General features: G+C 31.9%; 1 protein-coding gene across 2 annotated transcripts in view; it reads right to left on the bottom strand.

The window, feature by feature from the left end:
- LOC119829765 (tyrosine-protein kinase Drl-like) overlaps positions 1-11,379 on the bottom strand; it is a 37,176-nt gene extending 25,797 nt beyond the window's left edge. For both annotated transcript variants that reach the window (XM_038352466.1, XM_038352467.1), the window contains exons 1-2: positions 11,286-11,379; positions 10,874-11,106 (exon numbers count right to left, since the gene is read on the bottom strand). In XM_038352466.1, coding sequence (XP_038208394.1) covers positions 10,874-10,982 — 109 coding nt within the window. In that variant the 5' untranslated portion in view covers positions 10,983-11,106; positions 11,286-11,379. The remainder of the gene's footprint in view (positions 1-10,873; positions 11,107-11,285) is intronic.
- Between the last annotated feature and the right edge of the window lie 5,997 nt (positions 11,380-17,376).

Here is a 17,376-nt window from a genome sequence, read left to right as displayed (position 1 = left end):
CCGAGCGAAGCGAGCTTGCCGCGTTAGCAGCCGGCGAGTGTCAGAAATGGCTTTAGGACATTTCCCATTCAAACAAACTGATGTTGACCAATATAAAACCTCAATTAATCGAATCTAATTTTTAATTTTTTTTTTTTTCATTATTATAACCAGTTCTAACTAAAGAGAACGAGTTCTAACGGAAAATGGTAACAGAAAACTTTAAGAAAGAAAGAAAGAAAACAAGCTTTATTGCCACATAAAAAAAACTGACATAAAAAAACAAACCCATGGAAAAACTAATATAACTTAAAAATTAAAACTAATATAAATTAAAATAACATAAAAAATGAACATGGCAATCGGGCAGACTCAGCCATGCTGACGGGCTAACCCTCGAACAGCGCTGATTTTCAGTATGCCCACGTGTTTTGTTCGAGGTTCTTTAAACATTCAAACAAGCAGAGTCCATTTCATAGTTATCGTATTCGATTGTTGAAGAAAGCAATTTACCTGAACTTCATAGAATCAATTCATGCCATATAAAAAGTATACATAATAAACATGAGGTATAAAGAAACCTGTCAAAGGTGTCAGCAGCGAAGGCTGTGGCCGACAGTCCTTTGAATGTTTTTTCACGGTAAAATTTGTGCTAATATAATGCTTTCATTTTATAAAGTGACTCATGAGTTTCTTGACGCATTTAATTTGTATAAGTAATTACGTTTATGAGTACGTTTTTTTCAGTTCATGCTACGTAAATTACAGTTACTAATTATACAATATTAACATGAATCTAAATTATTATAGAAATTAACATTAAAATATATTATTTATCATTAATATCTAAGCTTTCTTAGATTTAATCTAGTTTCCTTGATTTTACGAGGCCAAATTTTCCTTTTAAACTATACTAGACTTACATTTCACGATAACTATACTAATTTGTTCATGACAAATTAGCATTAAATACAATATCAAAGGGTTAAACTCTATAAGAATTTAAATTCACTTCAATATTTAACAATAAATAATTATGAATGTTGCTATTAATAAACATCGATGTGTCCATACTAAAAACTCGTTTTAAATCTGAAATCTAAAAATTAAATCGATTTAGAAGTTGTAAGTACTCCATAATTTCCTCCAAGAGACGGGTAAAAGCGACAAAACCACATGAAATTGGTGTTCACGAAGAGCCCGTGGGAACCGCAGAGTGTTTGCGACAAGAGCGCTATTAGTCAAATCTTGTGACTGAGCGAAAACATTATTAGTGTCGCTTCTATGCATTTTTTGTTCTTTGTTATAAAGTGAGTGAGAATTATACGCTGAGCGTTGTTTTTTAATTATCCGTTGTACGGAGTTCGATTTGAAATAACATAAAATTGATTTGAAAGTAATGCTCTTTAATTAGTCATCGATTTATACTTACGAATAAGTTACTAAGGCAACTTTTTTAAATTTTATAGATTTTGTTGAAAATGAAGACGTATTGTTTTGTTATACGTATATTTTGTTTTTATTATAGGAGTAAGTAGGTACAATAGGAATATTATTTTATTATTTTCTTCACAACATAACGTCTAAGGTTCTATCATATCGTAAGGACACAATAAGGAGCAAACTAAATAATAATGGCATTAACGAAAGGTTACCCAACAGCTATTCGACCTCGCATTGACCGGAATCAAGAAGCGTATAATCTTGGCAATATGGATACTACGATATTTCCGATTAATTTCATCATAGAGGATCCACTTTTGGGATAACAATGACATTAGTTCACGGTCAAATTATTTATGTTAGTAAGAATATGGATGTATTTTTCCTTTTTTATTAAAATAATAGGTTTTGAGAATAGGGATACTATTATTGAAGTAGAAACACAAGTTCTATTGAATAAGTGCCATTAAAATGCACGAAAGAGGTTTAATTACGCGGTTATTTTATAGCATTGAATTGAAACAAAAATATTTGCATGTTAAACCTTCCCAAACGCTATAAAAACAATAGTAAAGTAAGTTTGCTTACCTCATCGTTTTGCCAAGAAAGTTTGCGAAGCTTTCCCTCTTTCAGTTGTTGTTTCCGCAAAGAAAAATACACCTTTTTATTTTAAGCCATTCATTCCATCAAATACCATTGCGTAGTTTTCACTATATTGTATGGATATTGCAATAAATCTATATTGTAATGAAACTTCTAAAATCTTATAGCTCTTATAAGATTTTACGTCTCAAATTAAACTGAAGCTTAAATCATCGTAATGTTATAAAAAAAAGTAATAAACCAGAAAAGCAAACAAAGTGCAGAGCCATTTCTTCGTTAATAGCAAAACGGTCATAAAATAACACTTATCGGGGTATTAGAAAATATTATGACAAGGTGGCGAATACCATAGCAAGATGGACGTAAACCAACGTCGTAAAAATAGCTTCGTGGTATATAGATACACTCAGCATAGTGGGATATGTGGGCTACGTTGGTTCGTTGTCTGTTGAACCACTAAAGTTGATCAATATATCATATACATACAGTTTTAAAGGATATGATTACGAGATACGATACGAAATAGTAATTTCAGTAGGATGTTTGCTGTAAAGACTTTTTGAACCTAGATATTAAGAAGCATATATTGTACATTAACATGTTCTGATTAAAGATTATTAGATACCCTATAGAATACAAGGAATTTCTAATAAAATGCGTCAAGGAACATGTAAATATATCATAAACAAAATTTTATAATTTAATGTACCTATCCTACATTTATTTAGTAGATATTAATTTAAAGTATCGCAATTACTTGTTTGTATGTCTGGAGGATAAATAATTTAAGTGTATATCACATTTATCTTCATCTTAGTATATTTTTAACCGACGTTCAAACAGGATGACTCAATTGGTAGCACATTTATTTTATAAACGAATTTAAAGGTTTAAATATTGAGTATAAGAAACAATCTGATAAATAGTTTTTGCATAAAACTTTATTTAACAACTGGCATGATAAAAAAGCATTTGAAAAATAGAAAAATATTTATCACGACGCGAGATTTGAACCCGCGTTTCACGCCTGACCCCCTTTTTCTTATTGTTTAAAAAATAATAATTTAATTCTATAAGACATTTTAATCCATTTAACTAAAAATAAAAAGCTTTCATAATGAATAAACGAAATCTTGAAAGTGTTATTTGAAAACAATGTAATGTAATGTGTGAATTCAGTAAACAAGCCATAACTCTGTCACGCCCATGCACTTTACTGCCATAGTGCTATTACGCATACGGTGCGACGAACATTCGCTTTAAATAACATGTACACACGCTACTTTTATCAGTAAAGTGCCGAACATACCTGCACAAAATTGTTAAAGTATAAAAATTGAAGAAGGAAATCCTACTAATCCTACTATTCCTACTAATATTATAAATGCGAAAATTTGTAAGGATGTGTGTTTGTTGCTCTTTCACGCAAAAACTACTGAACCGATTGCAATGAAATTTCGTACGTAGATAACTGGACAACTGGAATAACATATAGGAAACTTTTTATCCCGATATTCGTACGGAATACGGACTTACGCGGGTGAAACCGCGGGGCGCAACTAGTTTCTTATAATGCTAAATATGCAATGAAATAAATGTAATGATAATATTTTATATATTGCTTCTATACTTATAATATAAAGCTGACAGTTTATTTGAATAAACGCGCTTGTTTCAGGAACTACTGATATGTAAGTGATTCGTGAGTGCTATGAGACATATTATATTTATCACGGGTTTTTTTTTTATGTCATAGCGGGCAGCTGAGCTGGTGGTTCGCCTGATGTAAAGCGATCACCACCGCCCATAAACATTCGCAAAGGTGTAAGTACCTCTGTGAATGCGCTGCCCGCTTTTATGGGGTAAGGGAAAAGGAAAGGATTAACGACTGGAAAGAAGGAATGGACTAGGACGGGTGAGGAAAAGGAAACGGGCCTCCGGCTCCCCCACTCACCGTACGAAACACAGTGGCATGCCACTATTTCACGCCGGTTTTCTGTGGGGGTGTGGTACTTCCCCGGTGCGAGCTGGCCCAATTCGTGCCGAAGCGTGCTCGACTAGACGGGTGCTTCCGGGGCGGAATGGCAGTAGCCTATCAATTGTATTAAATTAAAATTTATCATACTTCATCCCACCGATCACGTATGTACCAAATTGCTGTTATCATTTACATCTTTTGATAAAATTAATGTAATTTAACACGAATCTAACAGATCCTTTTTGAGAAAAGATAAATTTAACCTCACTATAGTTTTAATGTATTTTTTATGTAAAAACAAAATCTCTCACTTTCCATGTTTGGTTAAAACGATCCTCTGTACAATTTTGTAACATGTAATACGAAATTACGAAAATTTTGGAGCATGAAAACATTTTCAAACGGAAAACTCTTTCATCAGCACGTTTTCAAGTTAGTGAGAAATTTCTGGTCCCTAGAGTGTGTACTTACACATTTTAATATTTAATAACTACAAGTTTTAAAACATTTAGCGATGCTTTAAGGATTTTTTGTGGAAATTAGGTTTGAGAAGCTTTTGACGAAGTAATCTAACAAGGGTTTAATATTAAAACAATATCGCAGTAATGTCATGTCAAATAAAATTTTGAGTTGTCTTATCAACGTATTTATAATAAATCTAAATAAAGTTACTTTAAAACCAATACAAAATACACAAAAACGTTATTTGTTACATATATTAATTATTATAGAAGTAATTCTTGAAATACAAATATTGCACCAATGACTCGACACAGGAGCCAACAGCTCCCAGTGGTCAAAGGCAAAGGTAAATTGGGCCAAAAATGATAAACCCATGATATATTTCATGAAGCCATTTCGCTAACGAAGCACCGTGGGGAGATATTATCGGCTGTTCGACTGATTAATGGACTTGTGAATTATGTACGTTTGAATTATTGTTATTAAATTATGAGTTACGATCAACGCAGGACAAGATCGAGTTAGGAGGGTGCCATATAATTGAGATATCGAATATAGTTTATTGACGATATATGCCTTTTTCCAATATATTAGGTTTACTCGAACACCATTTGCAGATATACAGACCAATAAAAGGAATACGATTAAAAATCTCTTGAACCTATTTGGGATAAAGATCATCATCATCAGCCCATATATGTTCCCATTGCTGGGACACAGGCCTTCTATGAGGGTTCAGGCCATAATCCACCACGCTAGCCAAGTGCGGGTTGGCAGATGTCACATGTCGTCGAACTTTTTGATTCTTGGACATGCCTGTTTCCTCGTGATGTTTTCCTTCACCGTTTTAAGCAGTGAAAATAAATTGATTTTTCAATCTATCTGCACATGTGGGATAAAGATGAAGCGTTTTGATTGTATAGTTTGACAGAGACAGAGGTTCAATACTAGCAACATAATTGATTAATTATTCAAATTTCATCATTCAACAATTAATAATGTTACTAACGTATTACAGTGTCAATTCTTGTTCACGAAGTAATTTATTTATTTATTATTAATTAGTAGGAGTGTCGTACAAACATTCCAACAGATTAAAAATATCAAGCACTTATTAAATTGCCACCCGAAATAATTTAAAACTGTCAAAACATGAAACCCAACTAATCATAGGCGGGATAATTAACTCGAAAACGTTAAACCAATTTGTATTGAGCACACACGCCCTTCATCACTCTGTATAACATTTACCTCTTTAAAAATATTGGACACCTATGTCCAATTATAAGGCAATTCTATACGCCTGCTGTCAAAATATTACTCTTATTAATTGTAGTTTAGGTTGTCATTTTGTATTGTAGTTATTAGTTTGTACATCGTATATTTTATTCGTTACTCTATGTTTTTTATAAAATGATCGATTTGTGACCGTAAAGGCGTTCTAGAAATTAGGTAGACAATGGAATAAACTAACTTTAACAGAAATTTACATTTTGTATTCAACAACTTTGATACTCCATTGCAGAATTAAATTACTTAACAATTAAAATGAAATTACTGGTATAACTAACAATTATTTAATTTTGTAATGTTACATCACTTATACCATAAACTAGCGTTCCGCTCCGGCTTCGCCCGTGGTACATAATATAGCCTATACCCTCAATAAATGGGCTATCTAACACTGAAAGAATTTTTCAAATCGGACCAGTAGTTCCTGAGATTAGTGCGTCCAAACAAACAAACTCTTCACTTTTATAATATTAGTATAGATAAATAGCGTTACATTGTTACCAGATATACCAATAATATGAAGTTTTATACTAAAACTTTACGCAATCGAGATCAATACACATTATAAAACTATACATGAAAAGGATAAAAAATATACGTAGGTCTTTATATAAGTAGACTCCATTTCTAACTACTTAAAAGTGTAAAAATTTTTTTGGTTGTTTTATTTAGAACCTTATAATTTGCTTTTACCTTAAGCCAAAACCAGTAAATACAAGCCCATATTTCAGAACAAATTCGTAAATAGTAATAAACTAAGGCAAACCATAAATATCCATAGACACATAAAGTATTGACCGGTGACCGGCATGAAGTTCATAGTTTTATTGATATTGCCTCAATAAGGCTTTCACCGCAGGAAACAGTAATGTGCTCCATGCGGCGGCAACAAGTGGGTCATTTGCCTTGCCGTCTTGCTGCAGTAATATGATAAACAATTTTAGCAAAATTGAGTTGTTGTTGCTTTTTATATTTATGTTTATAAATGGGAAAAAGTCAATGACTTGAAATCTTTGAATGCAGTTAATCAGATACAGTGCCTAAAGAATCGGATAATCAATATGCTCCCATACATGTACTATTATACTGTAACAGACAATGTAGATTTAACGTAATAAACACTTTCAGGCTTTAATATTATTAACTTCGATACACAATATTATATTCATACAAAAACATGCAGTCCTACTTCTACTACCCTGTAAAAGTTTTGTGAAACATACAATAACCATTCTGTAAGTATCGAATATTAGCCCGTAAAATAGCGAACTTAATAACTTACGGCAGAGCAAACCCAATATGCTAGTACAATGCACAAAAAGCACAATTATCTCACCATATGCAGGGCAGGGATGAACCCTCGCTGTAGCCACCCGATAAGACTGTTGCTAAATTGATGTTTGAACTGTCATTAATCCCCAAGCCGACAGATGTCGCTTAAGTCTATTATTTTTGACACATGCGACAGTTATTTGTCGTTTGTATGATTTATTCATTTAGACCCTGATTCAGTTTTTACGCAAACGCTTAGGTTATTTGTGTTGACTGTTTGTTATGGGCTTTTTTTTCTCTACAGAAGAATACGTGAATGGAATGCCAATTTCAAATGTTTCCGCTCTTGAAAACTCTAATGACAAGAATGTAAAACATGAAATGAATATTTGACTAATGATTAAGTATTGAAAATGATTATAAGATGAACCGTATCAAAAGTAATAAATGTAAAATTAAAGTTTTAATTCCACAGAGAGCGCTTGAAACGGCCTCTTAACGACTTTCTTTATGCAAACCAAATAGGTCGCTAATGAACTTGATTTAAGTAGTTAGTTTCTTTTTAATTGCGTAAATAAAATACAGCTGTGAAGAGTCCTTATATAATTTCGAGTTACAAAATTGAAGACAGTTTATATACGCAGAAAAAAACAATATTTTTAACAATTACAGAACATAAAAGATATTATACGATGATCAAATACAAATATTTAACTCAGATAAAATAAAGGTTGTCTAATAATTCTCATCTTATTTTCCTACAGCGCAAACATCCGAGTTTCTCCCAGTAGACGGTAAAATATCATAACGATGTCATACCATCATGCACGAGCCATTATTTTTATTTCCATGCATTTGTCTCCAGCATGGTTTATGAGACGACGTCGTTTTGTATGCATAGCGCAGTGGCAAGTTTCTTTTATCTCTAATAAGATCCCAATACGAATGTGCTCCCTTAAGTAATAAACCTCTAGTGCGTTATAGTTCTGTATCCATTGTATGCTACGGTACGACACGACTTTGGTTTGTATCCGTTGGGATGAAAAATTCGGTGTTTATAAGAAGTGTGTGTTTTAGGTTTAAGTACAAACAAATTTACGTATTATACATAGGTCTTTGATTCTCGTAATATACACATATTATAAGGTGTTTGTGATTTTCGTCATAAACTTAAAAATTGTCATACTGCTAAAATATATACAATCCATTGGATTGTGTCAATTGTCAATTGTAGTAATTGAACTTAAAATATATTATTTTTTAAAATTACCTTCGTGTTTTTTATACAAAATGAATGATGACACAAAATTGCTTTTTATAAATACGTCTTTACCTATTTTTTATTTTCGAATGTATTTCAAAAATATAAGTAAATAACATTAAGACAATAAAATTGTCCCTTTTAAAATCGCATATTGTGGAACGGAAACCCAGCCAATTGCGTACGAAATACGTCGAATTTGTAGAACAAATATAAATGCTTGAGGGTAGATCAGGGGTAGATAATTACATTTTTTGATCTTCGGAAATGGGGGATGACGTCAATGTTAAGGCGACAGGTCTATGTATGGTTGTTTTGATAGCGTTGGAGATATCGGACTTTGGTAAATAAATATAACATAACATGACATAAATATAACATTTGAAGGAAAAGTTATTTTTTCTTTAAAAATAAATGCTAATTTCGTTATTTTTTGCTCTGTGAAATAATTTTAGATTGAGTTGATTAAAATACAGTTTGTAGTTAATCGTAAAGAATTGGACATCGTGTTTTTCGTTAAACAAATCTACTATTTTAATTTAATTTGATGTGCTCCATAAAATACTTTTCGTCAAATAACCATTATTTTCTACACTCATATTATAAAGAGGAAACTTTTGTATTTTTGTACGTTTGTAACATTTTATCGCAAAAGCCTCTGAACCGGATTCAAAAATTATTTCACCATTAGAAAGCTGCAAATACACTGAGGAACATTGTACCACGGGGGAAACCGTGGTGATAAGCTAGTAATTAATAAGGTAAGGCGTGATGGTTGTTGCCATTTATCCAATATAATAATAACCAGATACTCTTTCGATATTTTTATAAAGCACTAGCTGCGCCCCGCGGTTGCACCTGCGTAATTCCCGTAGGAATATTGGAATAAAAAGTTGCCTATATTTTATTCCAATTGTCCACCTGTCTACGTACCAAATTTCATTGCAATCGGTTCAGTAGTTTTTGCGTGAAAGAGCCACAAACACACACACACTCTTACAAACTTTCGCATATATAATATTAAGTAGGATAAGATAGGAAATAGTTACTTTTACATTGGTTGTAATGGATATTGAAAGCATTTCGCATCGCTTCCTTTTGACCCATAAAAATCCTCTATACTCAGGAGAAATCAGAAAAACTTGTACAAGGAAATACTTCGGATATCTGACGGATTGTTTCATTTACAACTACAATATCAACAGCATACTAATGATGAAGAAAGACAATCCGCCTTTAAATGACAATTATTAAATTGTTTTATCATCTCATTATTTTGATTATAGATTTTGATAAATCGTAAAATATCTGAATGTATTATTGAATCAAGGATTTTTTCAATTCTCTATAATGTCTTGTTAGGTGCTATAGTTTTTGCTTTAATCATATTTAATATCTTTGGAGCAGATCATCCATTAAAATAAGGTTATTTAATAAGTACATGTAGATTTTGGTGGCTTGTAGCCGCCATTTCGTGTTAACAGTATCAGTAAAACTATATTCTATTAATTATTCAGTTAGTTATGTTTAGTCACCATGTCATATAAGTGGGTGTTGTTAATAAGCTTAACCTGGCATGGTTATTTGGCAACATTAATGAATAAATTTTCTTCCAGATATAATTATTGCCATGTACATATATGTCTATGGCATATGGCAAAAAAAGAAAAAAGTTTAACAAATACCTTCATAATTAAAAAAAACAATACAAACTTGCGGACATACATAAAAGCTCTCCCTTTTCGTTTTTGGAAAACGGTTAATAATAAAATACTAAGACCTTTTAATCCACCTATCTAATCCGTGTATATGAAGGTAATGAATACAAAAAGATAAACATTTAGCGTTAAATCAATTACTTTAATAAATATGAACCCGTGGCCATTTTTAAAATTATTAAAATCCGCTCAGCCGTTCCTCACTTATGAGGTGTCTACCACTGTCTGTCTTTTATATGCTTACAGGCTTGAATCTTATAATTGTTCATTTATTATAAACGTGATTTGAAGCCAAACATCGTGATTTTCCTTATTTGCAAATAATACAGTATCGCAATACTAGGTGGCTTTGACGATAGCACAAATGAACTAATGACCTTGCCTGTCACTTAAGATTATGATACCGTAAAAGATTGATGTATTTTGTAGGCTTTACGCATGTATACAATAATTATTAAGCCTGGCCTATAAATAGTTTTTAATCGTACAAGCGTTTTTACATAAATCTAGCGGTCCGCCACGGCTTCGCCCGTTGTACGTAGCCTATAGCCTTCCTAAATAAATAGGTTTTTCAAATCGGACCAGTAGTTTCTGAGATTAGTACGTTCAAACAAACAAACAAACTTTTTTGTTTTATAATATTTGCATAGATGTGTCTATGTAATAATAACATTGATAATACTATAATAACTAACCCTTAAACGGTGTTAAATCTGTACTGAATGTATATTTTTCTTATTGTATCGAATACTTAATTAAAACGTCAAGAATGAAAATAAAAATAAGTTTTTTTCTGGTACGAAAATACGTTGTATATTTTCATAACAAAAAATACATCATAATTATGGTAATTTGTTTACTTACCTAAAAGTTTCATAACTTCAGCTTGACTGATAAGTACGTTGAGATGGCCCGTTGCCAGGGGCAACGCGAGCCAGACCGCCCAAACGAAGATCAGTCTTTTACACGCCATTACTAATAACTCACTGTTCTATCATTTTCAATTTCACTTTACTGTTCATTTTCACAAGCTCTGCTATATGGAACTATGTTGCATCCATTTTTTTTTTTGAGTATACCCGCGAAAAGTTTTCTTGCTACAGATAACACAAAAGATTTGGGGGTAATAAATTGAATAAAAATATATATTTATAAAATGAAATTATAAAATAACATTAAATTATTAATAAATTTATTAGCAGAGAAATATTAATATGACGATAATTAAACAGATTTTAAATATTTAAACAAAAAAAATGGAATTCCAATTTCAAACCTCGATCGCGTTTCGCGGAATTGTGAACTCAAAACGCGGGAAAGTGTCTGGATACGGGTCGGGCGACCGCGACACCACGCCGCACTGCCGTGGCGTTCGGATACTCGTAGCGCCAACAAGTTACGTGTTGTCATGCGCACTTTAACCAACCCTTGCATAGTGTGAACTTGCTTTATACTGCAAGGTTTGCACCTTGAAAGAGTATCGGTAAACTGCAAGTTCAACAAGAAAAAAAGAATTGACTTACGAAAGATATTTTTGTGTCTATACTTAATATTATTATATATATCATGTTTGTAGATATATATTTATATCATAGTATTTTCTTGTGTTTGGTTTCACGCGAGTATTATACATTTAGAAATTAAAAACTTTTCAACGGATTTTAAACGCGATTTATTCATTATATTATTAACCCGACGTTTCGAACACTTTACAGCGAGCGTGGTCACGGGGAGACCGTCTCCGTAATAATTATATCATGTTTGTAGAAATTTGTAGACACAAAATTTTGCAGTGAACCAGTTTAAAAATTATAAATAACGGTGACAACTGTTTGCCTTATTTACCGTTACTTTATTATTTTCACTAATTACATAATATTATAATAGATTAGTGTGGAATATGGATTATCACTTATAGCTGTCACTTATTTTTTTATTAATAGTGTCGTGTCCAAAGTATCTATAACCTTTTAAATATTATGTATAAATTTTATACAATGGAAAAACATTTCAAAACGAACCGGCCGAAATTGAGCTTTCTCTATCCGTAATTGAATTTCAAAAATCAGTGATACAGTGAAGTGCCCTGCCGACAGCGTGTAAATGCGTTAAAAATTGAAAGGCTTTCATCGACGAAGACTTATAAAGTGAATTAATTGAGTTTATCTCAGGGGAGCGACGCTTCCGCTGCGCATTAGGCCTGTTCGCATGGCACTAATGAAATTACTTCGCCTTTATAAACTTACAGTTTGAATTTGTAATGAAACAGATGACATTGATATTTACTCTTCTATTTTGCTATAGCTAATTTTTTTACTTTATTTAATATAGAAGTTTCTGGAAACATGTATTTTGCGTAATTCTAAATCAATTTAGTATAGGACATTAACAACTCGTTTACGTATCCGTTAGATTGATTTGCACTGGAAACCCTAACAGAATACATTGATTTTTTATTAATTTGGATAGGCTTGTTATACCTACTCCTGTAATAAATCTTTGTATAAATTTCGATAGGTTAAAAGAAAGCGTAGGCCACTAGTCAAAACATAAACACTCAAAAGCATAATATTATAAAGACAAAACAAAAAAAGCTAGAGGCTAAACGTTACATTACGAAATATTTGCAATTGTACACAAAACAATAAATCACAAAAGTTTCTCGGAAAACCTGGTCTAGTTAAGATTAGTGAGAATGTATAAATAATCGGATCGCGCTTACGGCACTGATGGATTAACTCGCTTAATAAGCAGAAAGTTACTGCAATATCCCTTCGTTTTAACATAGCGAATGATGTAAAACATTAAGATGCACAGTTTATTTTGTTCATAGATTTCTCAACGGGGCCACAATTTTCTGGTATCATACGAGTTGTACAAAGCAGGTATGTGAGTACACCAGTTTTGTTGTGTCTTTTTCATTGTTTCATGTCATTCAAAAACGGTCTTTCATTTCTTCTCTCACTTACTCTTCAAAATTATAAATAGGGTAGATTTTAACATAATATTACTAAAAATGTTATTGTAACATGGATAAACGATTGAAGAAAAAAAATCTAAAAAATTACTTTCAAAAATAGAACACACTGAACTTTAAGTAAATAATTCTTATTATTATAACAGAGATGATATGTAGGAGCAAGCTTAAATTTCATATTATTTTTATTCGTTAAGGATTAATAACAGCAACGGCTATAAATAAGCACAATAAACTAGTATCGGTCGTAGCGAAAAGTAATCCAATTTGTATTAAATATAAAAACGTATTCCTCAATTATCTCATATAAAGTATGAAAACACATATTGTCTGGTGAAATAACAACAAAATATTGACTGAATATCAGATTGTTCGTGCGAATGCTCATGATAATTATATTTTATTATCCTTACAGTATGCCGCTCAGACACTATCGCAGATATACGAAAAATTAGAGCAGCCACGTTAAACACATTCGTATTGAGAGTTATACACTACTTAGTAATTCCGTATAACCAATCTTTATTAGATCTGTGTTAGTATAAATTAACATATAACAAGTTGATTTATGTTAAAACGTTTCAATTATTTTAAGAGAGGTGTCTCTACATCGTATAGATCTTCATGTATACGATACTGAACGCTTCGTTGTGCACTCTATCGGAAAATTCCAGAAACTCGTGCAGGCGTAGAGTACGCGTGCTATGCATGTTCGTCGCAAACTTTTATGTACGATTTAATTTTTAAAAATAAAATGTTCATTCGAATATGAAGTTTAGAGCTATGTTTGGTGCATTTATTATTCTCTTTGGATCGAGAATAATTTAATCGTTGAGTACTTTGTTTTGTTATAGATCTAATCTGTTTTAATACAGACATAAGAATAGACATAAGAATATAGACTCATCGTAATATTATGTGTGTAGCTAATCCATCCTAATATTATTGAAAGGTTCATATGTGAAAATATAGAATTTGATTGACACAAAGTCGAAGTAACTTTTCCTTATTTCTTTTTAATTACAGCCTTTCTAAGTTACAATATAATCAATATTTAGCTACAAAAACATGACTAACTAATAAATACTCTTTGCGGTAAGTTTCCCTTGCTATAATTATTCTACCATTCGAAAGTTGTCTAGTATTTTAGAAGTTTGATCATTTGAATAATTTCCTGGAACTATATCGTTATGAATATTATGATGTTATGGGTACGGTTTTAATTTTCTATTTTTTTTTTTATTTTCTTTCTATATTATAAGTAACACCAATTTTTATTCCTCAAAACCTATGCGTGCTCGACGTCAAAACGGGTCATCAAAAGGACAAAATAATATAATTAATCTTGGCAATCGTACTAATCGATTTAATTTAATATAAATATTACTTGTACTTATATTGTTTCATGCAATCGCCAAGTTTTTTATAGACAAACTAGCTGCACCCGGCAAACGCTGTTCTGCCTTACTCTGATTATTTAGACTTATGAAAAATAGATGTTAGCCGATTCTCAAACATACCTGATATGCACACAAAATTTCATAAGAATCGGTCAAGCCGTTTCGGAGAATTTTATGTATTAGAAGACTAGACGCTGGTCTTGGCTTCGCCCGAATATCAAGATTCCTGTTTTATGCAAGGGAGCATTTAATTAAAACCGATTTTATCGCCTACAGCGATTTCTACCCCGCAACCTTTCATGAGATTACTATTTCACATACCATTTCAACACCAGTTTTAGGACACCAACTGTAATATTTTAGCAACACTTGATTTAAAGACTGAATCAAAAATTCATTCACAAATCTACAAACCCTATTCATGAAACATGTATCGACCATCTATAAATACGGGCATGACTCAAGCCACGTCATTATTGGAAGGATCTGTTTACTTTACTTAAGGAATACGTTTGTTCTGAACAAACATCCGATGTACGCTACCAAATTGATTATTTTATGGTGAATTTCGATAAACGAACGGATATTCGTAATAATATTGCGTTGGAAATGTTTAATTCAAGTTGATGTATAGTCTCATATTTGTTTTGTGCTACTTTTTGACGCGAGCAAACTGAATTGAATTCCTGACTAAATTTATCTAAATTTCTTTATGCATTCAGTGCAAATATATATAACATGTAATTGTGATTTTATGTGTTAAGTCTCTGTAATTTATTTGTAAATACAGTTCTACATTTTTATTAGAAGACAATTGTGATATCGGAAAGGAGTACAAATTCACTATCTCCGCTAATTGTAACTTTGTTAAAGCATATTAAGGCATTGTAAATTTACTATTTAAATATACATTTAATTAATGTCTTGTATACTTGATAACCGAAACAAATTATTATAGATTGTTCTATAATATGATTTTATGAATAACAATTTACAATACTTTATAAACATCGTTGAAAGCTTTTGTTACAATCCGCAAATGTTTTGCAAACAATAATATTGATGGAATCCATACAACATCCTACATAACCTTTGAAGGTAAATACCCGATTTTATCTCAAACCAAATACATTATCTCATATTTCGAGCCGGGCAAATATTGTCCGTTGAAGCCCCAAATCTCATGTAACCAGGATACTTTGCCCTGGCTTGAGTTACCCGGGAATTCTCGAATATTCTTGGATCTCATGTTATATTGCTTGAATATGGATTGCTTGTTTTACTCTTCTAAATGACACTATTAAGTTTTAACACTCTTTATATAATGTTGATTCTAAATTATTTCTCGGAACTAGTGTCTCCTTTCGCACGCATGCGTCTTTATTTTTATATACGAGTATAATTAACATCTATATATATGTATCCTACTAATATTATAAATGCGAAAGTTTGTAAGGATGTGTGTGTGCTTGTTGCTCTTTCACGCAAAGACTACTGAACCGATTGAAATTAAAATTTGGTACGTAGACAGCTGGACAACTGGAATATCATATAGGAAACTTTTTATTCCGATATCCCTACGGGATATGGACTTACGCGGGTGAAAACGTGGGGCGCAGCTAGTATATTATAAAATTCTCGTGTCACAATGTTAATTACCATACTCCTACGAAACGAATGAACTGATTTTTATGAACTATTTGTGCTTATCGGGTTGTTCTGTTCGCCACCATCCGTTGCCCATCAAAATCCGTTGCGTAGTTCTAAAGATTTAAACATACATACAGGGACCGGGACAGAGAAAACGACTTTGTCTTATACTATGTAGTGAAATCGCCAAATGTGTTGCTAAACATGAAACTCGAGATCGTTTCGGCTAATTCAGCAAATTTTTTTATTTATCGTTTTTATTTAGGCACAAGGAAGGTTCTTATGGAGAAAAAACCGTACCACGGGTGAATCGGTGACCGCTAGTTAATTAGAATATTGTTTCCTATTTAAAGTAATCTTAAAAACATCTATAGTAAAAAATGCTTTTTTTCTAGACCTTGACACGCTCTCGCATTGTTATTGTTATTAGTAGTTATAAAAAACTTTTCGAGTAAATCTCACATTTTTACTTTTATTCTACAACTCCTTATCCAACTCAACCACAGCGTTAACTAGATCCAAATTATAAAACTCATTTAATATTCCGTTTAAGCAGTCCTCCACCGCAAAATGCAATCTGATTTAGGAAATCGCTTGCTAGTGACGGCCGCTCACCGCTGCACCATTCTGTTATATTGTTCGGTAGCGTTCGGATAGCAGTGGTGATTATATGTTAGTATTTAAATTGCATGCTTATAGTTTATCTGGTTGCGTGGATTTTATAGGTTTCCACAGACTTTAATGTAAACAATAGATTAGACAACTTCATTAGATAACTTTTATTAGAACATTAGGGATAATATGGATTATCTACTGAATAAAATACATTTTTTTGGAATTTTATATAGATTCATTAGTATTTAGATAAGATATGTTACTATTTTGGTGTAGGCTTAAGGACAGTGTAAGTGTATTAAATAAATATAAGATACAATTTAGCTACATTGAAAATATTATTATCTTTCCATACGTAACTTCCATAATTATAGCAACATGAATAATAATTTCAGTTCGCAAGAAATCCCATTTCCTAAACTTTGATCTCAGCAACTCCTAGTGGATTCTCATTTCGAATTTCACCTCCAATTCAGAGAAAACCTCAAACAAATACGAAGTTTACTCAAACAGCAAGTTTAACACAATCTCTATGGAACTCAATTTCAATTTCCGTCAACATTCTGCCTTTTTAGCAACGACCTCTGTTACAGAAGGCGTGTAATCTAGACAGAGTTTGTGCTACAGTAGTTGACTGTTATGTCAGGAACATGTACCTAGTCTTGCCATAAATATTGTAATAAAGAAAAAAGAAAATTGTTAACTGCAAATAACATTTATTACTT

Source organism: Zerene cesonia, chromosome 10, assembly GCF_012273895.1.
Source record: "Zerene cesonia ecotype Mississippi chromosome 10, Zerene_cesonia_1.1, whole genome shotgun sequence".
NCBI classification, from domain to species: domain Eukaryota; kingdom Metazoa; phylum Arthropoda; class Insecta; order Lepidoptera; family Pieridae; genus Zerene; species Zerene cesonia.
Note: the sequence above shows the minus strand (reverse complement) of the source record. Positions and strands in the feature narration are given on the sequence as shown.